Source organism: Silene latifolia, chromosome 7 (genome assembly GCF_048544455.1).
Source record: "Silene latifolia isolate original U9 population chromosome 7, ASM4854445v1, whole genome shotgun sequence".
In the NCBI taxonomy this organism is placed as follows: Eukaryota; Viridiplantae; Streptophyta; class Magnoliopsida; order Caryophyllales; family Caryophyllaceae; genus Silene; species Silene latifolia.
In genome coordinates, this window is record NC_133532.1 from 116,060,298 (window position 1) to 116,075,413 (window position 15,116).

A 15,116-nucleotide genomic window follows, 5' to 3' on the forward strand; every position below is an offset into this window, starting at 1 on the left:
GCCACCACACCACCTCCTCTTCTTTCCTAATTCCCACTCTTCTACAACTCCCTTCAACTATTTTCAGTTGACCCACTTCACTCCTTACCAACTGCTTTCCCCTCTTCCCTCCTTATATATACCCCCTCACCCCACCCTTTCACTTCCTCACTCAACCTTCCTTAATTATTTCCCTTATTTCTTTATTTCCTTAATCCTTACCAATTTACCATGACTACTCTCGATTCCGCAACTCCGTCACCGCCACCCCAAAAACTCCTCACCTCCTCCCCTTCCTCGCAAACCCCCACTCAATCCGCAAAAAAGAAACGCTCCAAGCGTCCTCGCTCCGATCCTCCACCGTCCGAAGACGAGTACCTCGCGCTCTGTCTCATCATGCTCGCTCGCGGCCGCGACCACGATCAAGATTCTCTATCCGTGACAGCGGAGAATAATAATAATAATTACAAGTGTGCCGTGTGTGACAAGGAATTCTCGTCTTACCAAGCGTTAGGCGGACATAAAGCTAGCCACCGCAAACCTATTCCAGCCACCACCGAATTCGCCGCCGTCACAACCACCGCGGTTGTTTCCAACGGAGGAAAGTCGCACGTGTGTACGATTTGTAATAAAGCGTTTCCGTCTGGACAGGCTCTTGGAGGACATAAGAGATGTCACTACGAAGGCGTCATTAACAGTAATAGTAATAATAATAGTAATAATTTGTCGAAAATTATTATTAATAAAAATAAGGAAAAGATTCAGAAAAGTGAGAATTCTGCGGTGGTGTCGGACGGAGGAGCGGCGACGTCGACGGTGACTCATACGCCGTTTGAGTTTGACCTCAATTTGCCAGCGATGCCAGATAATTATCTAACCGTCGTTGACTTTGAGGCGGTTAGTAATAATAATAGTAATAGTAATAATAATATTCCGAAATTGGTATCGTATGATCAAGAAGTTGAAAGTCCTCATCCTTCCAAGAAGTCTCGTCCGTTTTTTAGTCTATGATGATTTTTATTATTCAATTACAATTTGGATAGGTGGATTATTCTTATTCATAGTTAGGACTAGAATAGCACCATATTCCGTCTTAAGGAAAACTAGCGGTTCTGTATTAGCGTTGTTATTAGTTTGTTGATTTGTGGTTAGTTATTGATTAATTAGACAGTGGTAATTAAGATTTATGTAAATAATTATAATTATGATTGTTATTACAGATTGATTACATGATTATTTGTTTGGTGAGGCCAAATATTTTAGACAATATTTAATTAATATTTGTTTGATTTGATTAGAGGTGTTTGATCCAAGAAGATAGGGTCCTTTACTCCATTCCCATGTGATTAGTTAGATATAACAGTTGTAATGTATAGTGATGTTTGATTAGTAGTATAGCTTAAGATGTTTGCATTTGTTTTTAATCATAAAATTAATCAATAGTCAACTAATACAATTGCTACGAGTTTAATTAGTTAACTGTCTAATGTCTTTGATGCTTGTCTAATTAAGGAAATAGTGTTGCGATCGAATAAGCGTAACAATGACGAGTTCAATTGATTTCCGAGCTTTTGGTTGTCAATATCTCAACGATACTTACTAATTATCTTAGACAAATAGTGTTCTTAGTCGACTAGGTGAACGGTGAATTCAATCGATTTCCGAGCTTTTAAGTTGTCAATGATACTCTTAGATTCTTAGACAAAAATAGTGTTCTTAGTCGACTAGGTGAATGACAAGTTCAATTGGTTCCAAACTTGACGTTATCAATGATAAGAATGCTATACTTATCTTAGAAAGATAATGTTCTCGCCAGTAACGGAGCCATAATTTGCCGTTAAAAAAATTTACAAAGTCGAACGAGTAATGCCATAAAGATAAACTTGAAAAATTACTTTTGATATTTATCATTTTCACGCGGGAGCGATAGGCCCCGCTAAACCCCCTCCCGCTCTGCCAGTAGTTCTCGTCGACCGACTACCAGGGGAAGCCTTCATGCAAGTTTTAGTCCAAATACAAAGAATGAAAAAGTATAAAACGAGGTACCATATTTGGAATTATCCAATATTCCGTTGCTTAGGACTTTTAGGAGGTTTTTTTTCACGAGTTTCATACGTAAAGGCAATAAAATAAGTCGATAAAAGTTGGAAAATAAAGAGATAAACTCAAGAATATTAGAAAGAAGTTAAAATAAACTCAAAGGTGCACATGTTAGGCATGGTATAAGTGAACAAGTAAAAGAGTGGTGGAGGAGCTGGCTGTATAATCTCCTCTTTGAATACATACATTTAATCATAAGTCTTGGTTACGAGTTAAGACGAACCGTTTAAATCCTAAAACAGGTTAAATAAATAAATACTATTATATGATGGTAATAAATTGAAAATTTCGGGCTTTTTTAGACAATTTCCATATAATTTGATATGTATTTAATCCTGTCGTAGGTGTAAAATGGATAGTATCCGTGTTATTCGGGTACATTTAACTTGTATGGTACACTAAATATTAAGCATACATGCGTGGTCCAGCATATTCTTTCTCATCTTTTTAGCGTCTTTCTCACCATTCATATGATGCCACCTCACCAACTTATTTACATTATTTTATTTGATGCCAAGTGTTCTTTCCAGAATGTGTTTTTAGGTGACACTCTACTAAGATACGTGTGGACTGTGGAGTAGCAAGTGGTTAACGCAAATATTAATTTACTAAAATTATTACGAATATTAATTAGAGAATATTTTTTAATTATGAATCAAAATAGTGATTCCATCATTTATATTTGGTATTGATGACCTTGTATGCGAATTCGGTTTCAACCAAAATTAACGCGCTATTTATCTTTATTACTTTGATCATATCTGATCTAATTACATTTAAAAGTCTTAATCAAGATTTATATATAAGTTGGAGATAAAAAATTACAAAAGGGATAAATAAGTAATAATACAACTAGCTAAATTTAGAAATCATTCAAAATGTCCATAAAAAACTATTAAAATTTCAATTGTCCAGCAAGGGTAAGTGCCTGTTAGCCACCCGTTATTTCGGACACCGGGTGACTTGTTAAAGTTGTTACGTATTTGGTGAAGCCAAAGCAAGCAGAGTGTTGGCTTGTGGAGAGTAATACATTAGTGTACGGAAGCAATGACTTGTTATAAAGGCAAACGAGTGATGAGTAAGTAGTGAGGTCATAATTTTAGTCGTATTAGCCCTTAATTACTCATAATATCCAAAACAACGTGTAGAGTGTAAATTGATAGATATTTGTTGTCAATGAGAATCCGAAATCCGAATGTGAATGTGAATGTGAATGTGAATGCGGTTCCGAATACAAGAAACGTTTCTATATTTTCTTCTATCGCATGAGGTAGAAGCAAGACATTTTCAAAGGCTAACATTTGAGTAGCTTACCCACCAACTCAATCTTTAATCTATGTTTATTACCATGTTTTACTTCTAGTGAAATACTCCTTATGTACTTATATACGAAGTATAGAAGTATATATACGACAGTTTTAAATTACTTAAACCTATGTATCCTTAATTCTTAATTAAAAGAATTTTAATGTGTGTAATTTAATGTACTGGTGCCTTTAGTATATTACGGAGTATTTTATAATTTATGAAAATTAAACGAGTGTGTTGTCACGGTCTAATTAACTTTTGTACATCTTAAAATAGAGGAGGTTTTTACTAAAAATTTCACCAATGATCTGCTTAGCTTGTTATAATAAATAAGATAATTGTAAAAGTAATATTTTAACTCCAATCTCAATGGTTAGAAGCATGCAAAAATCTAGCTATTGTTCGATTCATTGAATATAGCTAAGGTCAAATATAAGGTCAAATATAATTTAAAAAATATATTATACACAAAATTAATGCAAACCTAATTATAAAAGATTAATTGGTCATGTTCATATGTGTGCAAGTGTTAGGTGGCTAGTACATAGTTGTGTTGGAGTGTTGAGGAGTGGAGTGGGAAAGTGTACAGATAAGAGTGACGATGCCATTTTTCAACAGCGATGTTTTGCTGTGGAGACCTGCCCAATCTTGAGGTCTACTACTAACGTATTTTATATAAGACGGTTTTATAAAAGCGTTGGAGAAATTAATTTCGTTTCAAGATTTCACCTATTTATTCACTAATTTACTAAGATTACCTCATTTGATTTGTAACGAATAATTTCATAAAACCATTTTATATAATTATTTAATTTTCACGAAACTATTTCTACGGCCTTAGAAATTTAGAATCAGTATATATGTCGATATGGACTTTACGAGCGTCGCCTATGACAATGCTTTAATGTTGTTTATGCGACACGTGGAGAGAACCTTGGAGATTTTATGTTGTGTTAGTCTGTTTCATTATGAACGGTTTGAAAATGAACCATAGTAGTATGTGGCAAGACCGCAACTATGAAATCCATAGTACTCCTAATACAGTTAATAGATCCTACAACCAACAGTTGTCTAAAGTTGTATCTTTCTAACCCAGAAATTATATAATAAAGTTTTCGAGTTTTGTTTTAAAGAAATCAAGCTATACCATAAAATTTCTGAATTCACTCACTTAAACATAAAAAAAATTAATCTTAAGAAAGCTCAAAAAAATTACACATAAGCTCGATAAGTTATAACTTGGTTGTATGATACTATTATACCACTGGAGGTATATTGTTATTTGTGCTCCTAATAGACAGGGGAAAATAGCATACAAGATGTATATACAATACCTTAAATCTTCTTTGTGATGACTCAAGTATCACCCAATTATCTTAAAAATTTGATCGACTCACTTACATTTATTAGTTTGTTTTAAGACACAATCTTTTGTTTAAGACGTGTGTATACTTGTATACTAGGAGAGTAGGAGTAGTTTATACACTTATCAATTCCCATAAAATACTTGTATTTGGAAGTCACTTACTGTAATTATATTGTAGACGTGACAAAATGTATATATAAAATTTTAAAACATTACACACTAGTACAATAACTAGCAATCTATCCCCTTTATTTCAGTTAATAGTTTACATTATTTTTATTTATTTTTTCATAATAAGATAAAGTAAACGCAAATTATTCAATGCGATAGAGGGAGTAACAATTTACATACTCGATGAATAACCTTGTACGGTTTAGGGATGGAGTTGAATATCAAAGGGAATGTGGATAGAGTGATAGTGAATTAGTGATTATGTAAGGAATGAGGTGTTATTGCTTCGAGTGATAGCTTACAAGTGTGCGACGGCTAGCCGACTATGCATATAGTTTATGCTTATATTAAAATTGTTTCTCGAGTTGGAATAATTCCCCTACAAAATTAGAATACTTGGTCAATTTGGTTGAGACGTGCTCTTGTGGGCTGTGGCAACTTCGTTCAATTAGGTTATATCTCTATAGTGGTGGAGCCAGTGGCGAAACCAGGAACGACATATATCTAGGGCTAAAATTTACAAACTATTGAAATTTATTAGTTAAAAAAAATTCAAACCGTTGGCATATCCATGTATGGATTTTCGCCTTAATATTTTGAATGGAATTCCGAAACAAAATTTAACGGATTCATTACTAACCATATTGGAGTTTGTGAGGAATGGATATTAAAAATAACAATTGGTCTCCCTTGTGACGGGTTACCATTTGTGGCGGATATTTTGTGAGTTAAAATGGTAACAAAATGGGTTAGTGGAGAAAGGGGACCACATGAATAGTGTTGCAGAGAGAGAAAAAGTGGGTACTTTGTGAGGTAAAATGGTATCCGTCACTCAAGAATGACGAATATGTGCCGTCACAAACAGGAATTTGTGTAAAAATAAAGGGAGAAAAAAATGCATTGCATATGTGGGAATCGAACCCTGGTCTTCTAGCTAGAATACACATCACCTACCAACTGTGCTACTCAATAATAATAATAATCTGGTGCACTGAATTGTATTTCAAATACATCTAGGGCTATAGCCCTAGTAAAAAGTGGCTAAATCCGCCCATGGGTGGAGCTAGACTCTGAATGTAGGAGCGAAAAAATTTAAGAGGGCAACTAGTAATGAAATAAGTATGCTCATAAAATATAACTAAAAATTTTAAAAATATCATCTGTCAAGAGGCAAATGTCTTTATCCAACTGTCCAAAGAAAAAAAAAGAAAAAAAAATAGGCGAATTCGATTACTAACCCACCTAGCTCCGCGCCACTGTGGCACTGTGTCCTTCATGATTTTAACCTTAATAGACTATGTTGTTTTCGAGTTCGATCATAAACGATCAATATTAGCATTTCATAGAATATGAGAGAGTATAGTTTTCAAGTTCCGTAGTAAAAAATTTGAGTAATAATGTAATGTTTGTGACCTGCTTCGCATAAATATCGAGTTCAAAAACTTAAAATGTAACAAAAAAAATATTTCCTCCATCTTAATCATTTGTATAGTCACTATAGTGTAAATACTTAATATATCTATAAATAATATAAAAAGTCAAGCCAAAATCACCACACTACACCAATTCACTTATGAGACAATTGTAGCAAGTCACCTCATTATCATTATTTAGAAAAGAAAAAAACAAAATTAATGGATTTGCGAACTTTAAATGTGTACTAAGTTTTTAAATAGCATAATAAAGAATAAGCTTCGGCGTTTTAACTTTTAAAAAATTAAACAACGATTAAGAAATCAAAATACATACTCTACTAAATTCAGTAGGTCTCTCATCTCCCACTAATTTAGTGGTAGGCATAATTGGGAAAAAAGAAATTTAATGGGTCTCTCACCCCGTTATGTGAGAGGTCTCTCGATAACGCTATTAAGAGACCGTCTTTCAGGAATTTTTGTGTACTAAATTTAAAACTTCGACATTTATTGTTAGAATAAGTTGAATGACAAATACAAATCATATCATTCTAATTTTACATTGCCCATAAATGCAACTATTTCCTTTTGCTATAAACTTTCTGAGCATATACATCTATCTATACAATATAATATAAATGCTAACTTGAATAGTTTTTTGAGCATCACGTGTCAAGTAAAGCTACTCACTGAGTATTTATTTAAAAAATAAAAACATACGATTATATTTCAAAAGTCATCTAAAAAAATATTAAAAGAGAAGGTTAATAGGTAAAATTAATAACTTTTAATACACTTTTGATTTTTTTTTTCTCTCAATAGTAATTTTTAGAATTTATCCAATGTCTTATCTTCGAATTAAAATTCTTCTAGAATACCAAAACTAACTAATTACATCTTAGTCATATGTAGAAAAAATATATTATATAAATAGTATACATATACAATATATTTAAAACGCCAACATAAGTATTTTTTTTTATTGTCACGTGTCAAAATAAGCTATTTACAAAGTATTTATCTAAAAAAACAAAAAATTATAATTTATTACTGTACTATATTTCATAAGTCATCTAAAAAACTTTTAAAGGGGAATATTAAAGGGCGGATGTTAGTAGGTGAAGTCAATAGTAATTTTTAAAATTTATCATAAATTGTAATTGTTAATATTCCAACGTTTTATCTTTAACATTAAAGTTATTAAGGAATACCACAAGTAACTAATTTACTCCTTAATCATAAGTGAAAAAATATATTGTATAAATAGTGTCAAAATGTTAACAAATTCACCTACAAATATATTGTATGAATTTTGCGCATTCTGGATTATGGATAAAAGGTACAATAAAAGGTAGATATAAGATATAAGAAGATAGGAGAATACTGTCATCAACCAGCTACAGAAGCCTACAATGTAATCCAATTCTTATGTTGTCACCCTCCCCCTATATCCCCGAGGGCCCGTTCCTTCATGTGCTCCGGACATTCATTGCAAGACTGATAGTTTTTAAATAGGATAAAAATTAAACGGTAGGTGTTGATGGAATCCTCGGTGATGCTTATGTTATAACTGTTGAAGAAACACCCTCGTAGATGATTATGTAAGCGCAAGGTTACGACAATACGACATGTTAAAATAAGGTAGAAAACTAATAAGGAAAAAAACAATTCGGGTCCATATATCGATAACAAAACACGAACTTCAAGTCGAGAGTGTGCACTTAACTCAACCTTTCTCCATCAAATGTTAAACGCGGCTAATAAAACATCTCACATTACAGATTCAATAAAGACAAGTACTAAAAGACAACTACATGAACACTACTGTTATAACAATACCCTAAGCATGTGATACATCAAACTCTCAACTGCGCCTCAACTTCAGTATCCCCTGAAGAACTCAACATGCTCATTTGTGACTTCACGCAATCTGAGACATTGGTGCTTCACGTCAGGTACATCAACTATTAAACATATCAAATCATAATATTTGATTATGATATTATCCAACCGTATTTAGCATAGTAGTCAAAGGAGTATATATTATCTCTATATTCTTCTCCTTATCTTAAGGAATTTGTTTATATTGTTACCTAGTTTGTTTATACATTCACACTCTTGTACTCTCTATATATAGGCTTGTAAATTCATCATTAAGTAATACAATTAACATTCAAACCTTCATTATAATCTTACATGGTATCACGATTACTATCGATCCTCACCATTCTCGTCGTTTTTCACACAGCAACCATGTCGGCATCCAACAACACCCTCATTCCAAATTCCGACGAACCAACCAAACCCCTCATTTCCATCTCTTTCCAAACTGCATCAAACTCACACCCTCGACCTATCGCTCATGGCAATACCAAATTACACGGCTCATCAAAGGCTATGGACTCTTTTCCTTCCTTGATGGTTCCAACCCGCCACCACCAGCCACCATCACACCACCGGCAACTGACACCAAACCCAACCCTGACTTGACACCCAACCCCGCCACACAACTTGGTACAAACAAGACAATCTCATTCTCGGAGCCCTCGCTGGAACCCTACACGACTCCGTCTCCACCATTATCCTCGATGCCAACACCTCTCATGAGGCATGGCAAACTCTCGCCTTAACCTACGCCAATCCATCGCGAGGCCACATACTCCAGATTAAGGACCGTCTTCGCCATATCACACTTGGCGATGGCACCATCACCGAATACATGCTAGCCATCAAATCTTGCACTACCCAACTCGCCCATCTTGGCAAGCCCATGGATGTCGAGGATATTATTGCACAAATCATCCACGGCCTTCCTGCTGAGCAATACAAAACTGTGATCGACGCGGTCCGCGCTCGTGACACCCCTATAACCTTTGAAGCCTTCCATGAACGACTAATTCAACATGAATTAGTTGTCAAAAGAGAACCTTCAAACACCTCCTTTCAACCCACTGCCAATGCTGCCAACCGTAGCTATCACCACTCCACCCCTCGCTACACCAACCAGCACACCAACTAAACTCCATCTCCAAACCGAAACCAACAATACAACTCCAATTAACCTCGCAACCAACCCGTCACCAACCCTAACCCGAGGCCTTTCAAGGATCGATGCCAGTACCATCGACAAACTGGCCATGTCATTAGTGATTGTCTCGCATTCAAACGGGATTATCCCAATGTTACATTCCCACCGCCATTGAACCAGAACCCACCTTATGCCCACCGCCATCCACTCAGCCGAGGGCGCACCTCGCGAACCACAGACAACCAACCACAACCAACCACATTATATAACAACAATTACCAATTACCAATTACCAATATGATATAAATCAACAACAACGATCAACCATCAACAAAACTACAATAACCGAGTAGGGAAACCCTACCTGGAATAAGCAACCACAAGCCGTGTAACACCCGCGAATTTCCCATTTTGACATTTAAAATTTATTAAACCGTTTAATCATTTTATTATATATTTTTGAATTATTTAATTTAATTAATTTTATGTCAAACACGATTTTTATGAACGTATTATATAAAAGCTCATTTTTATAAAAATACGTGTTATTAAATTATATTCTTGAGGCATAATTTATATGAAAATAAATGTATTTATATATTTTGATCGGACAATAATGGTGACAGTAGTAATATTAATTTCCGTCTTAATTTTCGTCTAACGTTAGACCGTCACATTTTAATTGGGAATCTTATCTAAATACGGACCAATCGAAAATCGACACATACACCCCTATCCACCCCACACTCTACTTTTACATATTATTATTATTATATATAATTATTATTTATTGTTGCATTTCCGTGAACCCCACCCCTGTTATCCTCTTTCTTTCTTTCGTCTTCTTCCTTTAAAAAAAACAAGCAGCAACAGCGACTCAACAGCAACAACAACACAAACATAGAACTCCATTTTCGACAACCTAAAAACCCAGATTTCATGCTCATTCCTTCACCAATCCTCTTAATTTTTGTACCATTCTTCTCCTTATTTCCTCCTTTATCTTTCAAAGTAAGAAAGACTCGTTTTTGTGATGGTTTCGAATCTCGCCGTCTTATAAAAGTTTCGATTTTTGCCTCAATCTCTTCGTTTTCTTACTCCTTGTTGAAGGTTTCGAAGACCCGGTGGAAGACTCAAGCTTTGAGGACCGTTTATTCGAAGAATAAGGAGCGTCTAAGGTAACGGTGATAGGTTACTCGACAAAACGTCGAAATTCCGTCTTATGTGTCGTTTTATATACTCTTTTTCTGATAAAGTTTGGTTCTTTACATTTTTCTCATTGGTATGGTAATTTCCGTCTTGTTTATGTAAAGAATTTCGTCTTAAATTGTTCATGAAGCCGGCTGTTTTAGACAGCACGTTAGCGCCGTTTTGAGTCGGATATGTGGTGGTTGATGGTGTTGTCTTAAGGTGTTTTGAATGGAGGTTGCGTGGGACTGTCCATGGCCTGCTCGAGGGCCTGTTTGGCGGCCTATCACAACCTGGTTTGAGATCTATCTTGGTAGTCTGTTACAGGTTATTCATGGACTGTTTTATGCGAGGAAATGGACTGTATGAAGTCGATTTCCAATACCATTTGTCAAAACTTCCTATGCATGTCTGTCTATGTTTTAAATTGAAAGAGCTGCACAACACCAAAATTTCGTATTCCCTCAACTGCCACAAAATACCAACAAATTGCCTGTTGTGGTCTATGGGGGCCACGGGGGCGCTTGGGAAACAAGCGTTTGCATTTGTGGAGTCGCCACCAATTTTTATGGGAAATTGGAACCGTTCGAATACCTCGTGTCATGTCAAGACACAAAGTAATGACATGAACACCAAGAACTCGTTACCCTTAGCATTCTATGTCTAGAATGACTCTCGTGGATGCCAATGAACACGCATGTTCACAGAGATCTGGAGTAAGGGGTGAGAGTACGTATTAGGAAGCTCTTTTGATCGAACACCTAATCCCGCCCGCCTCGATAGCGGCATCTACTAATGATTAGGGAAATCGTCTATACTCAATATATCGTCGATTATATGCATGCAATGAAACATCCAAGTTTTAATACTAGCATGTGAAGATTAAACTAAGTCGGTGAACAATTAATTAGCAAACAATTTAGTCAAAGTAGGAATTTATGTTCAATTACATGTGAAAACATACAAATGATACAAAATACAATGATAAATACAATAAAGAAAATTACAATAATGAAAATTACAATAATTACAATGGGTTTAGCGATTTATGTCGAAAATACCTTTAAAACGGATAATTTGAGAAAAAGAAAGAATAAAGGAATTAACGAACAGAATTTAAGGGTGATAATACGGTTAATAGTTAATTATACGTAGACTAATAAACTAGGTCAAGGCAGAACGGAAGTTTAGAGGCAGAAATCAATCTGGAACAGACGGAGCAGGACTGCGCCCTTTGGAAGAGGCGCAGCAGTTGCTGCGTCTGTTCCAAGGGTGAGTTCTGGCTGTGAAGTCGGAACTGCAAATCGTTAACATTAATTGGTGATTTTAAGGATTGATTAATATATTTAACTCGGATGGAAGTGATTTAATTCATTAATTACATATGAATGAGTCATAAAAGCAACGAAACATGGATGAGACGGAATTAAGATGAATTATTTACATGGATGAACGATTGATTAGTGACATAGGTGAACTAATTAGGTTAAACATGACGAATTAATGACAAGTTAACGACGAATATGACAATAGACAGATGAAAATATATCAAAGGTCGAATTCCAGAAACTCAATATGAACGAATTGAATCTCTACAACCCGGATTGATTTTAATGACGAAAACCCGCAAATATTGGATTACAAGGGATTTAAGTCGAATTTTGATGACGAATTATATACTAATGAATGATAAATAATATACATGTGAGATGATTATGGTATTATAACAAAGAATTAACGAAAACAAACGAAAACAAATAAAGGAGACGAATTTACAGAGGACGAAGGAAGAAGAAAGGAAGCGGGAACTGCGGCAGCCTCACGAAGAGGCGTAGCAGGCACTGCGCTCCTTCGAAGAGGCGCAGCAGTTGCTGCATCCTTTCTCGACGGTTTGTCTTCTGGTAATCCGAAAAAAGGGTTTTAAACAAGGTTTATAAATCGGTTTTAAGAGATGTTTTCGACATAAACCTTACATTAATGATACAAAAAGTAAAGAACAATAATAAATAAAGGAGAGATTTACACCCTCAGACTTACATGTTTGACAAAACGAGATGAACTAAGTTTCCGATTAGTGATGCTCGACTCGAATGTAACGAAAGTGCCCTCGTAAGAGGAAAACGATTAGATTAATTAAGTTGATTATGGTGGAGTTGGTCAAATTGGTCGGTCATGCAAACGAGGCTGGTACTCAGAAGGATCCGAGCTTACGTGGTCGAATGTTCAAGCACGTAGACGCCAAAAAGTAAGAACATGGTCTAGAATGCAAAGGGAGAAGAGAAGGGCGGGCACTCGCGTGAGAAATATGAGGAGCGAAGGCTCATATTTATACTAATCACGTGAAGGAATAGGGTTTTCGAAGAAACTTTGGAAGTGAATCTCGAAAAGAAATGAAAAGATACGAAAAATACGCAGAAAAGGACCTGGGAAGAGGCGCAGCATGCACTGCGTCTCTTGGAACAGGCGCAACACCTGCTGCATCTGTTCCCAGATGGTTTCCTCCTGCGGAAGAAAGATTTCCGTGTTTAAGTTATGGAATAACGGGATTATCTTATTTTCCTTAATATTTTGTATGAATATTACGGGAAATTGTTTACCAACGATTAAAAGATTGTGAAATATTTATAAAATATGGAATAGAAATATCCGGAACATTCCAGAACATTTTGACTCGGGATTTAATGGTTTAACAGAAAATGAAGACGGTTTTAGGCCCGGACTCCAAATGTACTCTAATTACTGTCAAAACGACCGTATCGGCGCGTAGATGACAACTAAGAGGTAGACATCAGTTTTTGAGCAATCACTTGACGATAAACTTACGAACTGTCACAAATCGTTCCGCGTACCAAACATGCGGCCCAATCATCACCGGGTGGTTTGCGGAAAGTGCATAAATGAGGTATCTACACCTGTTTACCTGCTTTCGAGTTATTTGTCATTGCTAGAGGAGTTATCTTGCTTAATCCATCAATTATTTAATATGGGAATTTCAAGGGAAGGGTCATAAGAGCCTCAAAGTGACTGGGCATATCACACGTTCCCGGACTGCTTTAAGATGGGAGTTGGACTGTTTTGGGGACGATCTTATGTGGTCTTTCGGGACTGTTTTAGGCTTGTCTTATACTTGTTAAATTCCTCTTGTTACTACTTGTTATATGGGTAAAACTCAGTCTTATTTATGCATGAGAACTCGTGTTAAAGTTGCCTCAAAATGAGTGTTTGAGTCGGGTTTAAGAGGACCCAAAACTGGGATGTTCGGGTTGTAATGGTGGCTGTTTGGGGGCTGCCCAAACGGTCCTTTGAGCCGTGGTTATAGGTGCTCTTTGCGCAAAGTTCGGGTTATTTGAAACAATTAAATATCGTTCATTTATATATTTTCTCACATGAATTATAACCGTGAAATTCATTATTTAATTATTTCATTTGTATATGAAATAACATGTTGAAACGTTTCGTGAATTAGTTTGGGCGCAAGTTTGGTTTATTCGAATAATTAAGTTCCGTCTCATGCCTTATATAACGCAATTCGTTAACATCGCTCGTTTACATATTCATACATGTTGGGCTCGCTACTCCTTGGTTTTGGGCTCTCTTTGTTACACCAAATGGATTAATTATATTTTGATTGTTGGGTTTTATATAAGTAAATGGGTGGACTTCATATGACTAAACTTTTGGGTTGTACATGATTAAGTGTTTGGGCTTGTTGTATGCCACTTATTGGACTCACATAAATCATAGGTTGGACTTCACATGATTAGGGTGTTAGATTTAGTATGCCCCATTTAATGGGCCACGTATAGTTTATGTCTTGGGCTCGTAAATGAGTCACCTGAGTCGGTCACAGTTTATTCCATAATCTCACATGACGTAAATTATCCATTATCACTTGTTATATTTTATTTATTTTATTTAATCGGCATGTTAAATTATGTAGTGGAATATTTATTAATATATTACATGTATGAAATATTTATTATAAGTAGTTACTTGTAGTGAGTCGTACTCTAGATAATATCTAGTATTGTTCGGTTGTGAGAGTCTTGGTTCTACCGGGTACTAGGGGTGAGCCTGAGGCCCTCTAGTTGCGGTATGAACGTCGGGAGTAATGTTCCCATCCGTACTTATGGTGATGCAGGCATAAGTATGAATGTGACATTAATCATCCCGTCCCTGAGTCACGGTCCTATCGGATACTAGGGGTGAGCCATAGGCCCTCTAGTTGCAATAAGGTCGTCGGGATTGATGTTCCCATCCGTACTTATGGTGAGATGCAAGCCATAAGTATGAATGTTACATTAATAATCCCGTTCTATATGCTTTTTGTTGTGCTTGTTTGTCGTATTTGGCCATGTTTTAAAGGTAACCGCTGAGCCAGATACTTGTTTGTTGTGCCTCGGACATGTTTTAAAGGTAACCTCTGAGTCGGGCACTTGTTTGTCGTATTTGGCCATGTTTTAAAGGTAACCGCTGAGCCAGATACTTGTTTGTTGTGCCTCGGACATGTTTTAAAGGTAACCTCTGAGTCGGGCACTTGTTTGTTGTATTTGGCCATGTTTTA

At 35.8% G+C, this 15,116-nt stretch overlaps 1 protein-coding gene across 1 annotated transcript; it reads left to right on the forward strand.

The window, feature by feature from the left end:
- LOC141592652 (zinc finger protein ZAT10-like) lies at positions 1 to 1,215 on the forward strand. The gene has a single exon (XM_074413396.1). The coding sequence runs from the start codon at positions 211 to 213 to the stop codon at positions 988 to 990; it is 780 nt and encodes a 259-aa protein (XP_074269497.1). The 5' UTR covers positions 1 to 210; the 3' UTR covers positions 991 to 1,215.
- Positions 1,216 to 15,116: the final 13,901 nt, after the last annotated feature.

What these genes read in the sequence shown, in the direction of transcription:
- LOC141592652 (XM_074413396.1), top strand. Translation starts at nt 211, where the DNA reads ATGACTACTCTCGATTCCGCAACTCCGTCACCGCCACCCCAAAAACTC.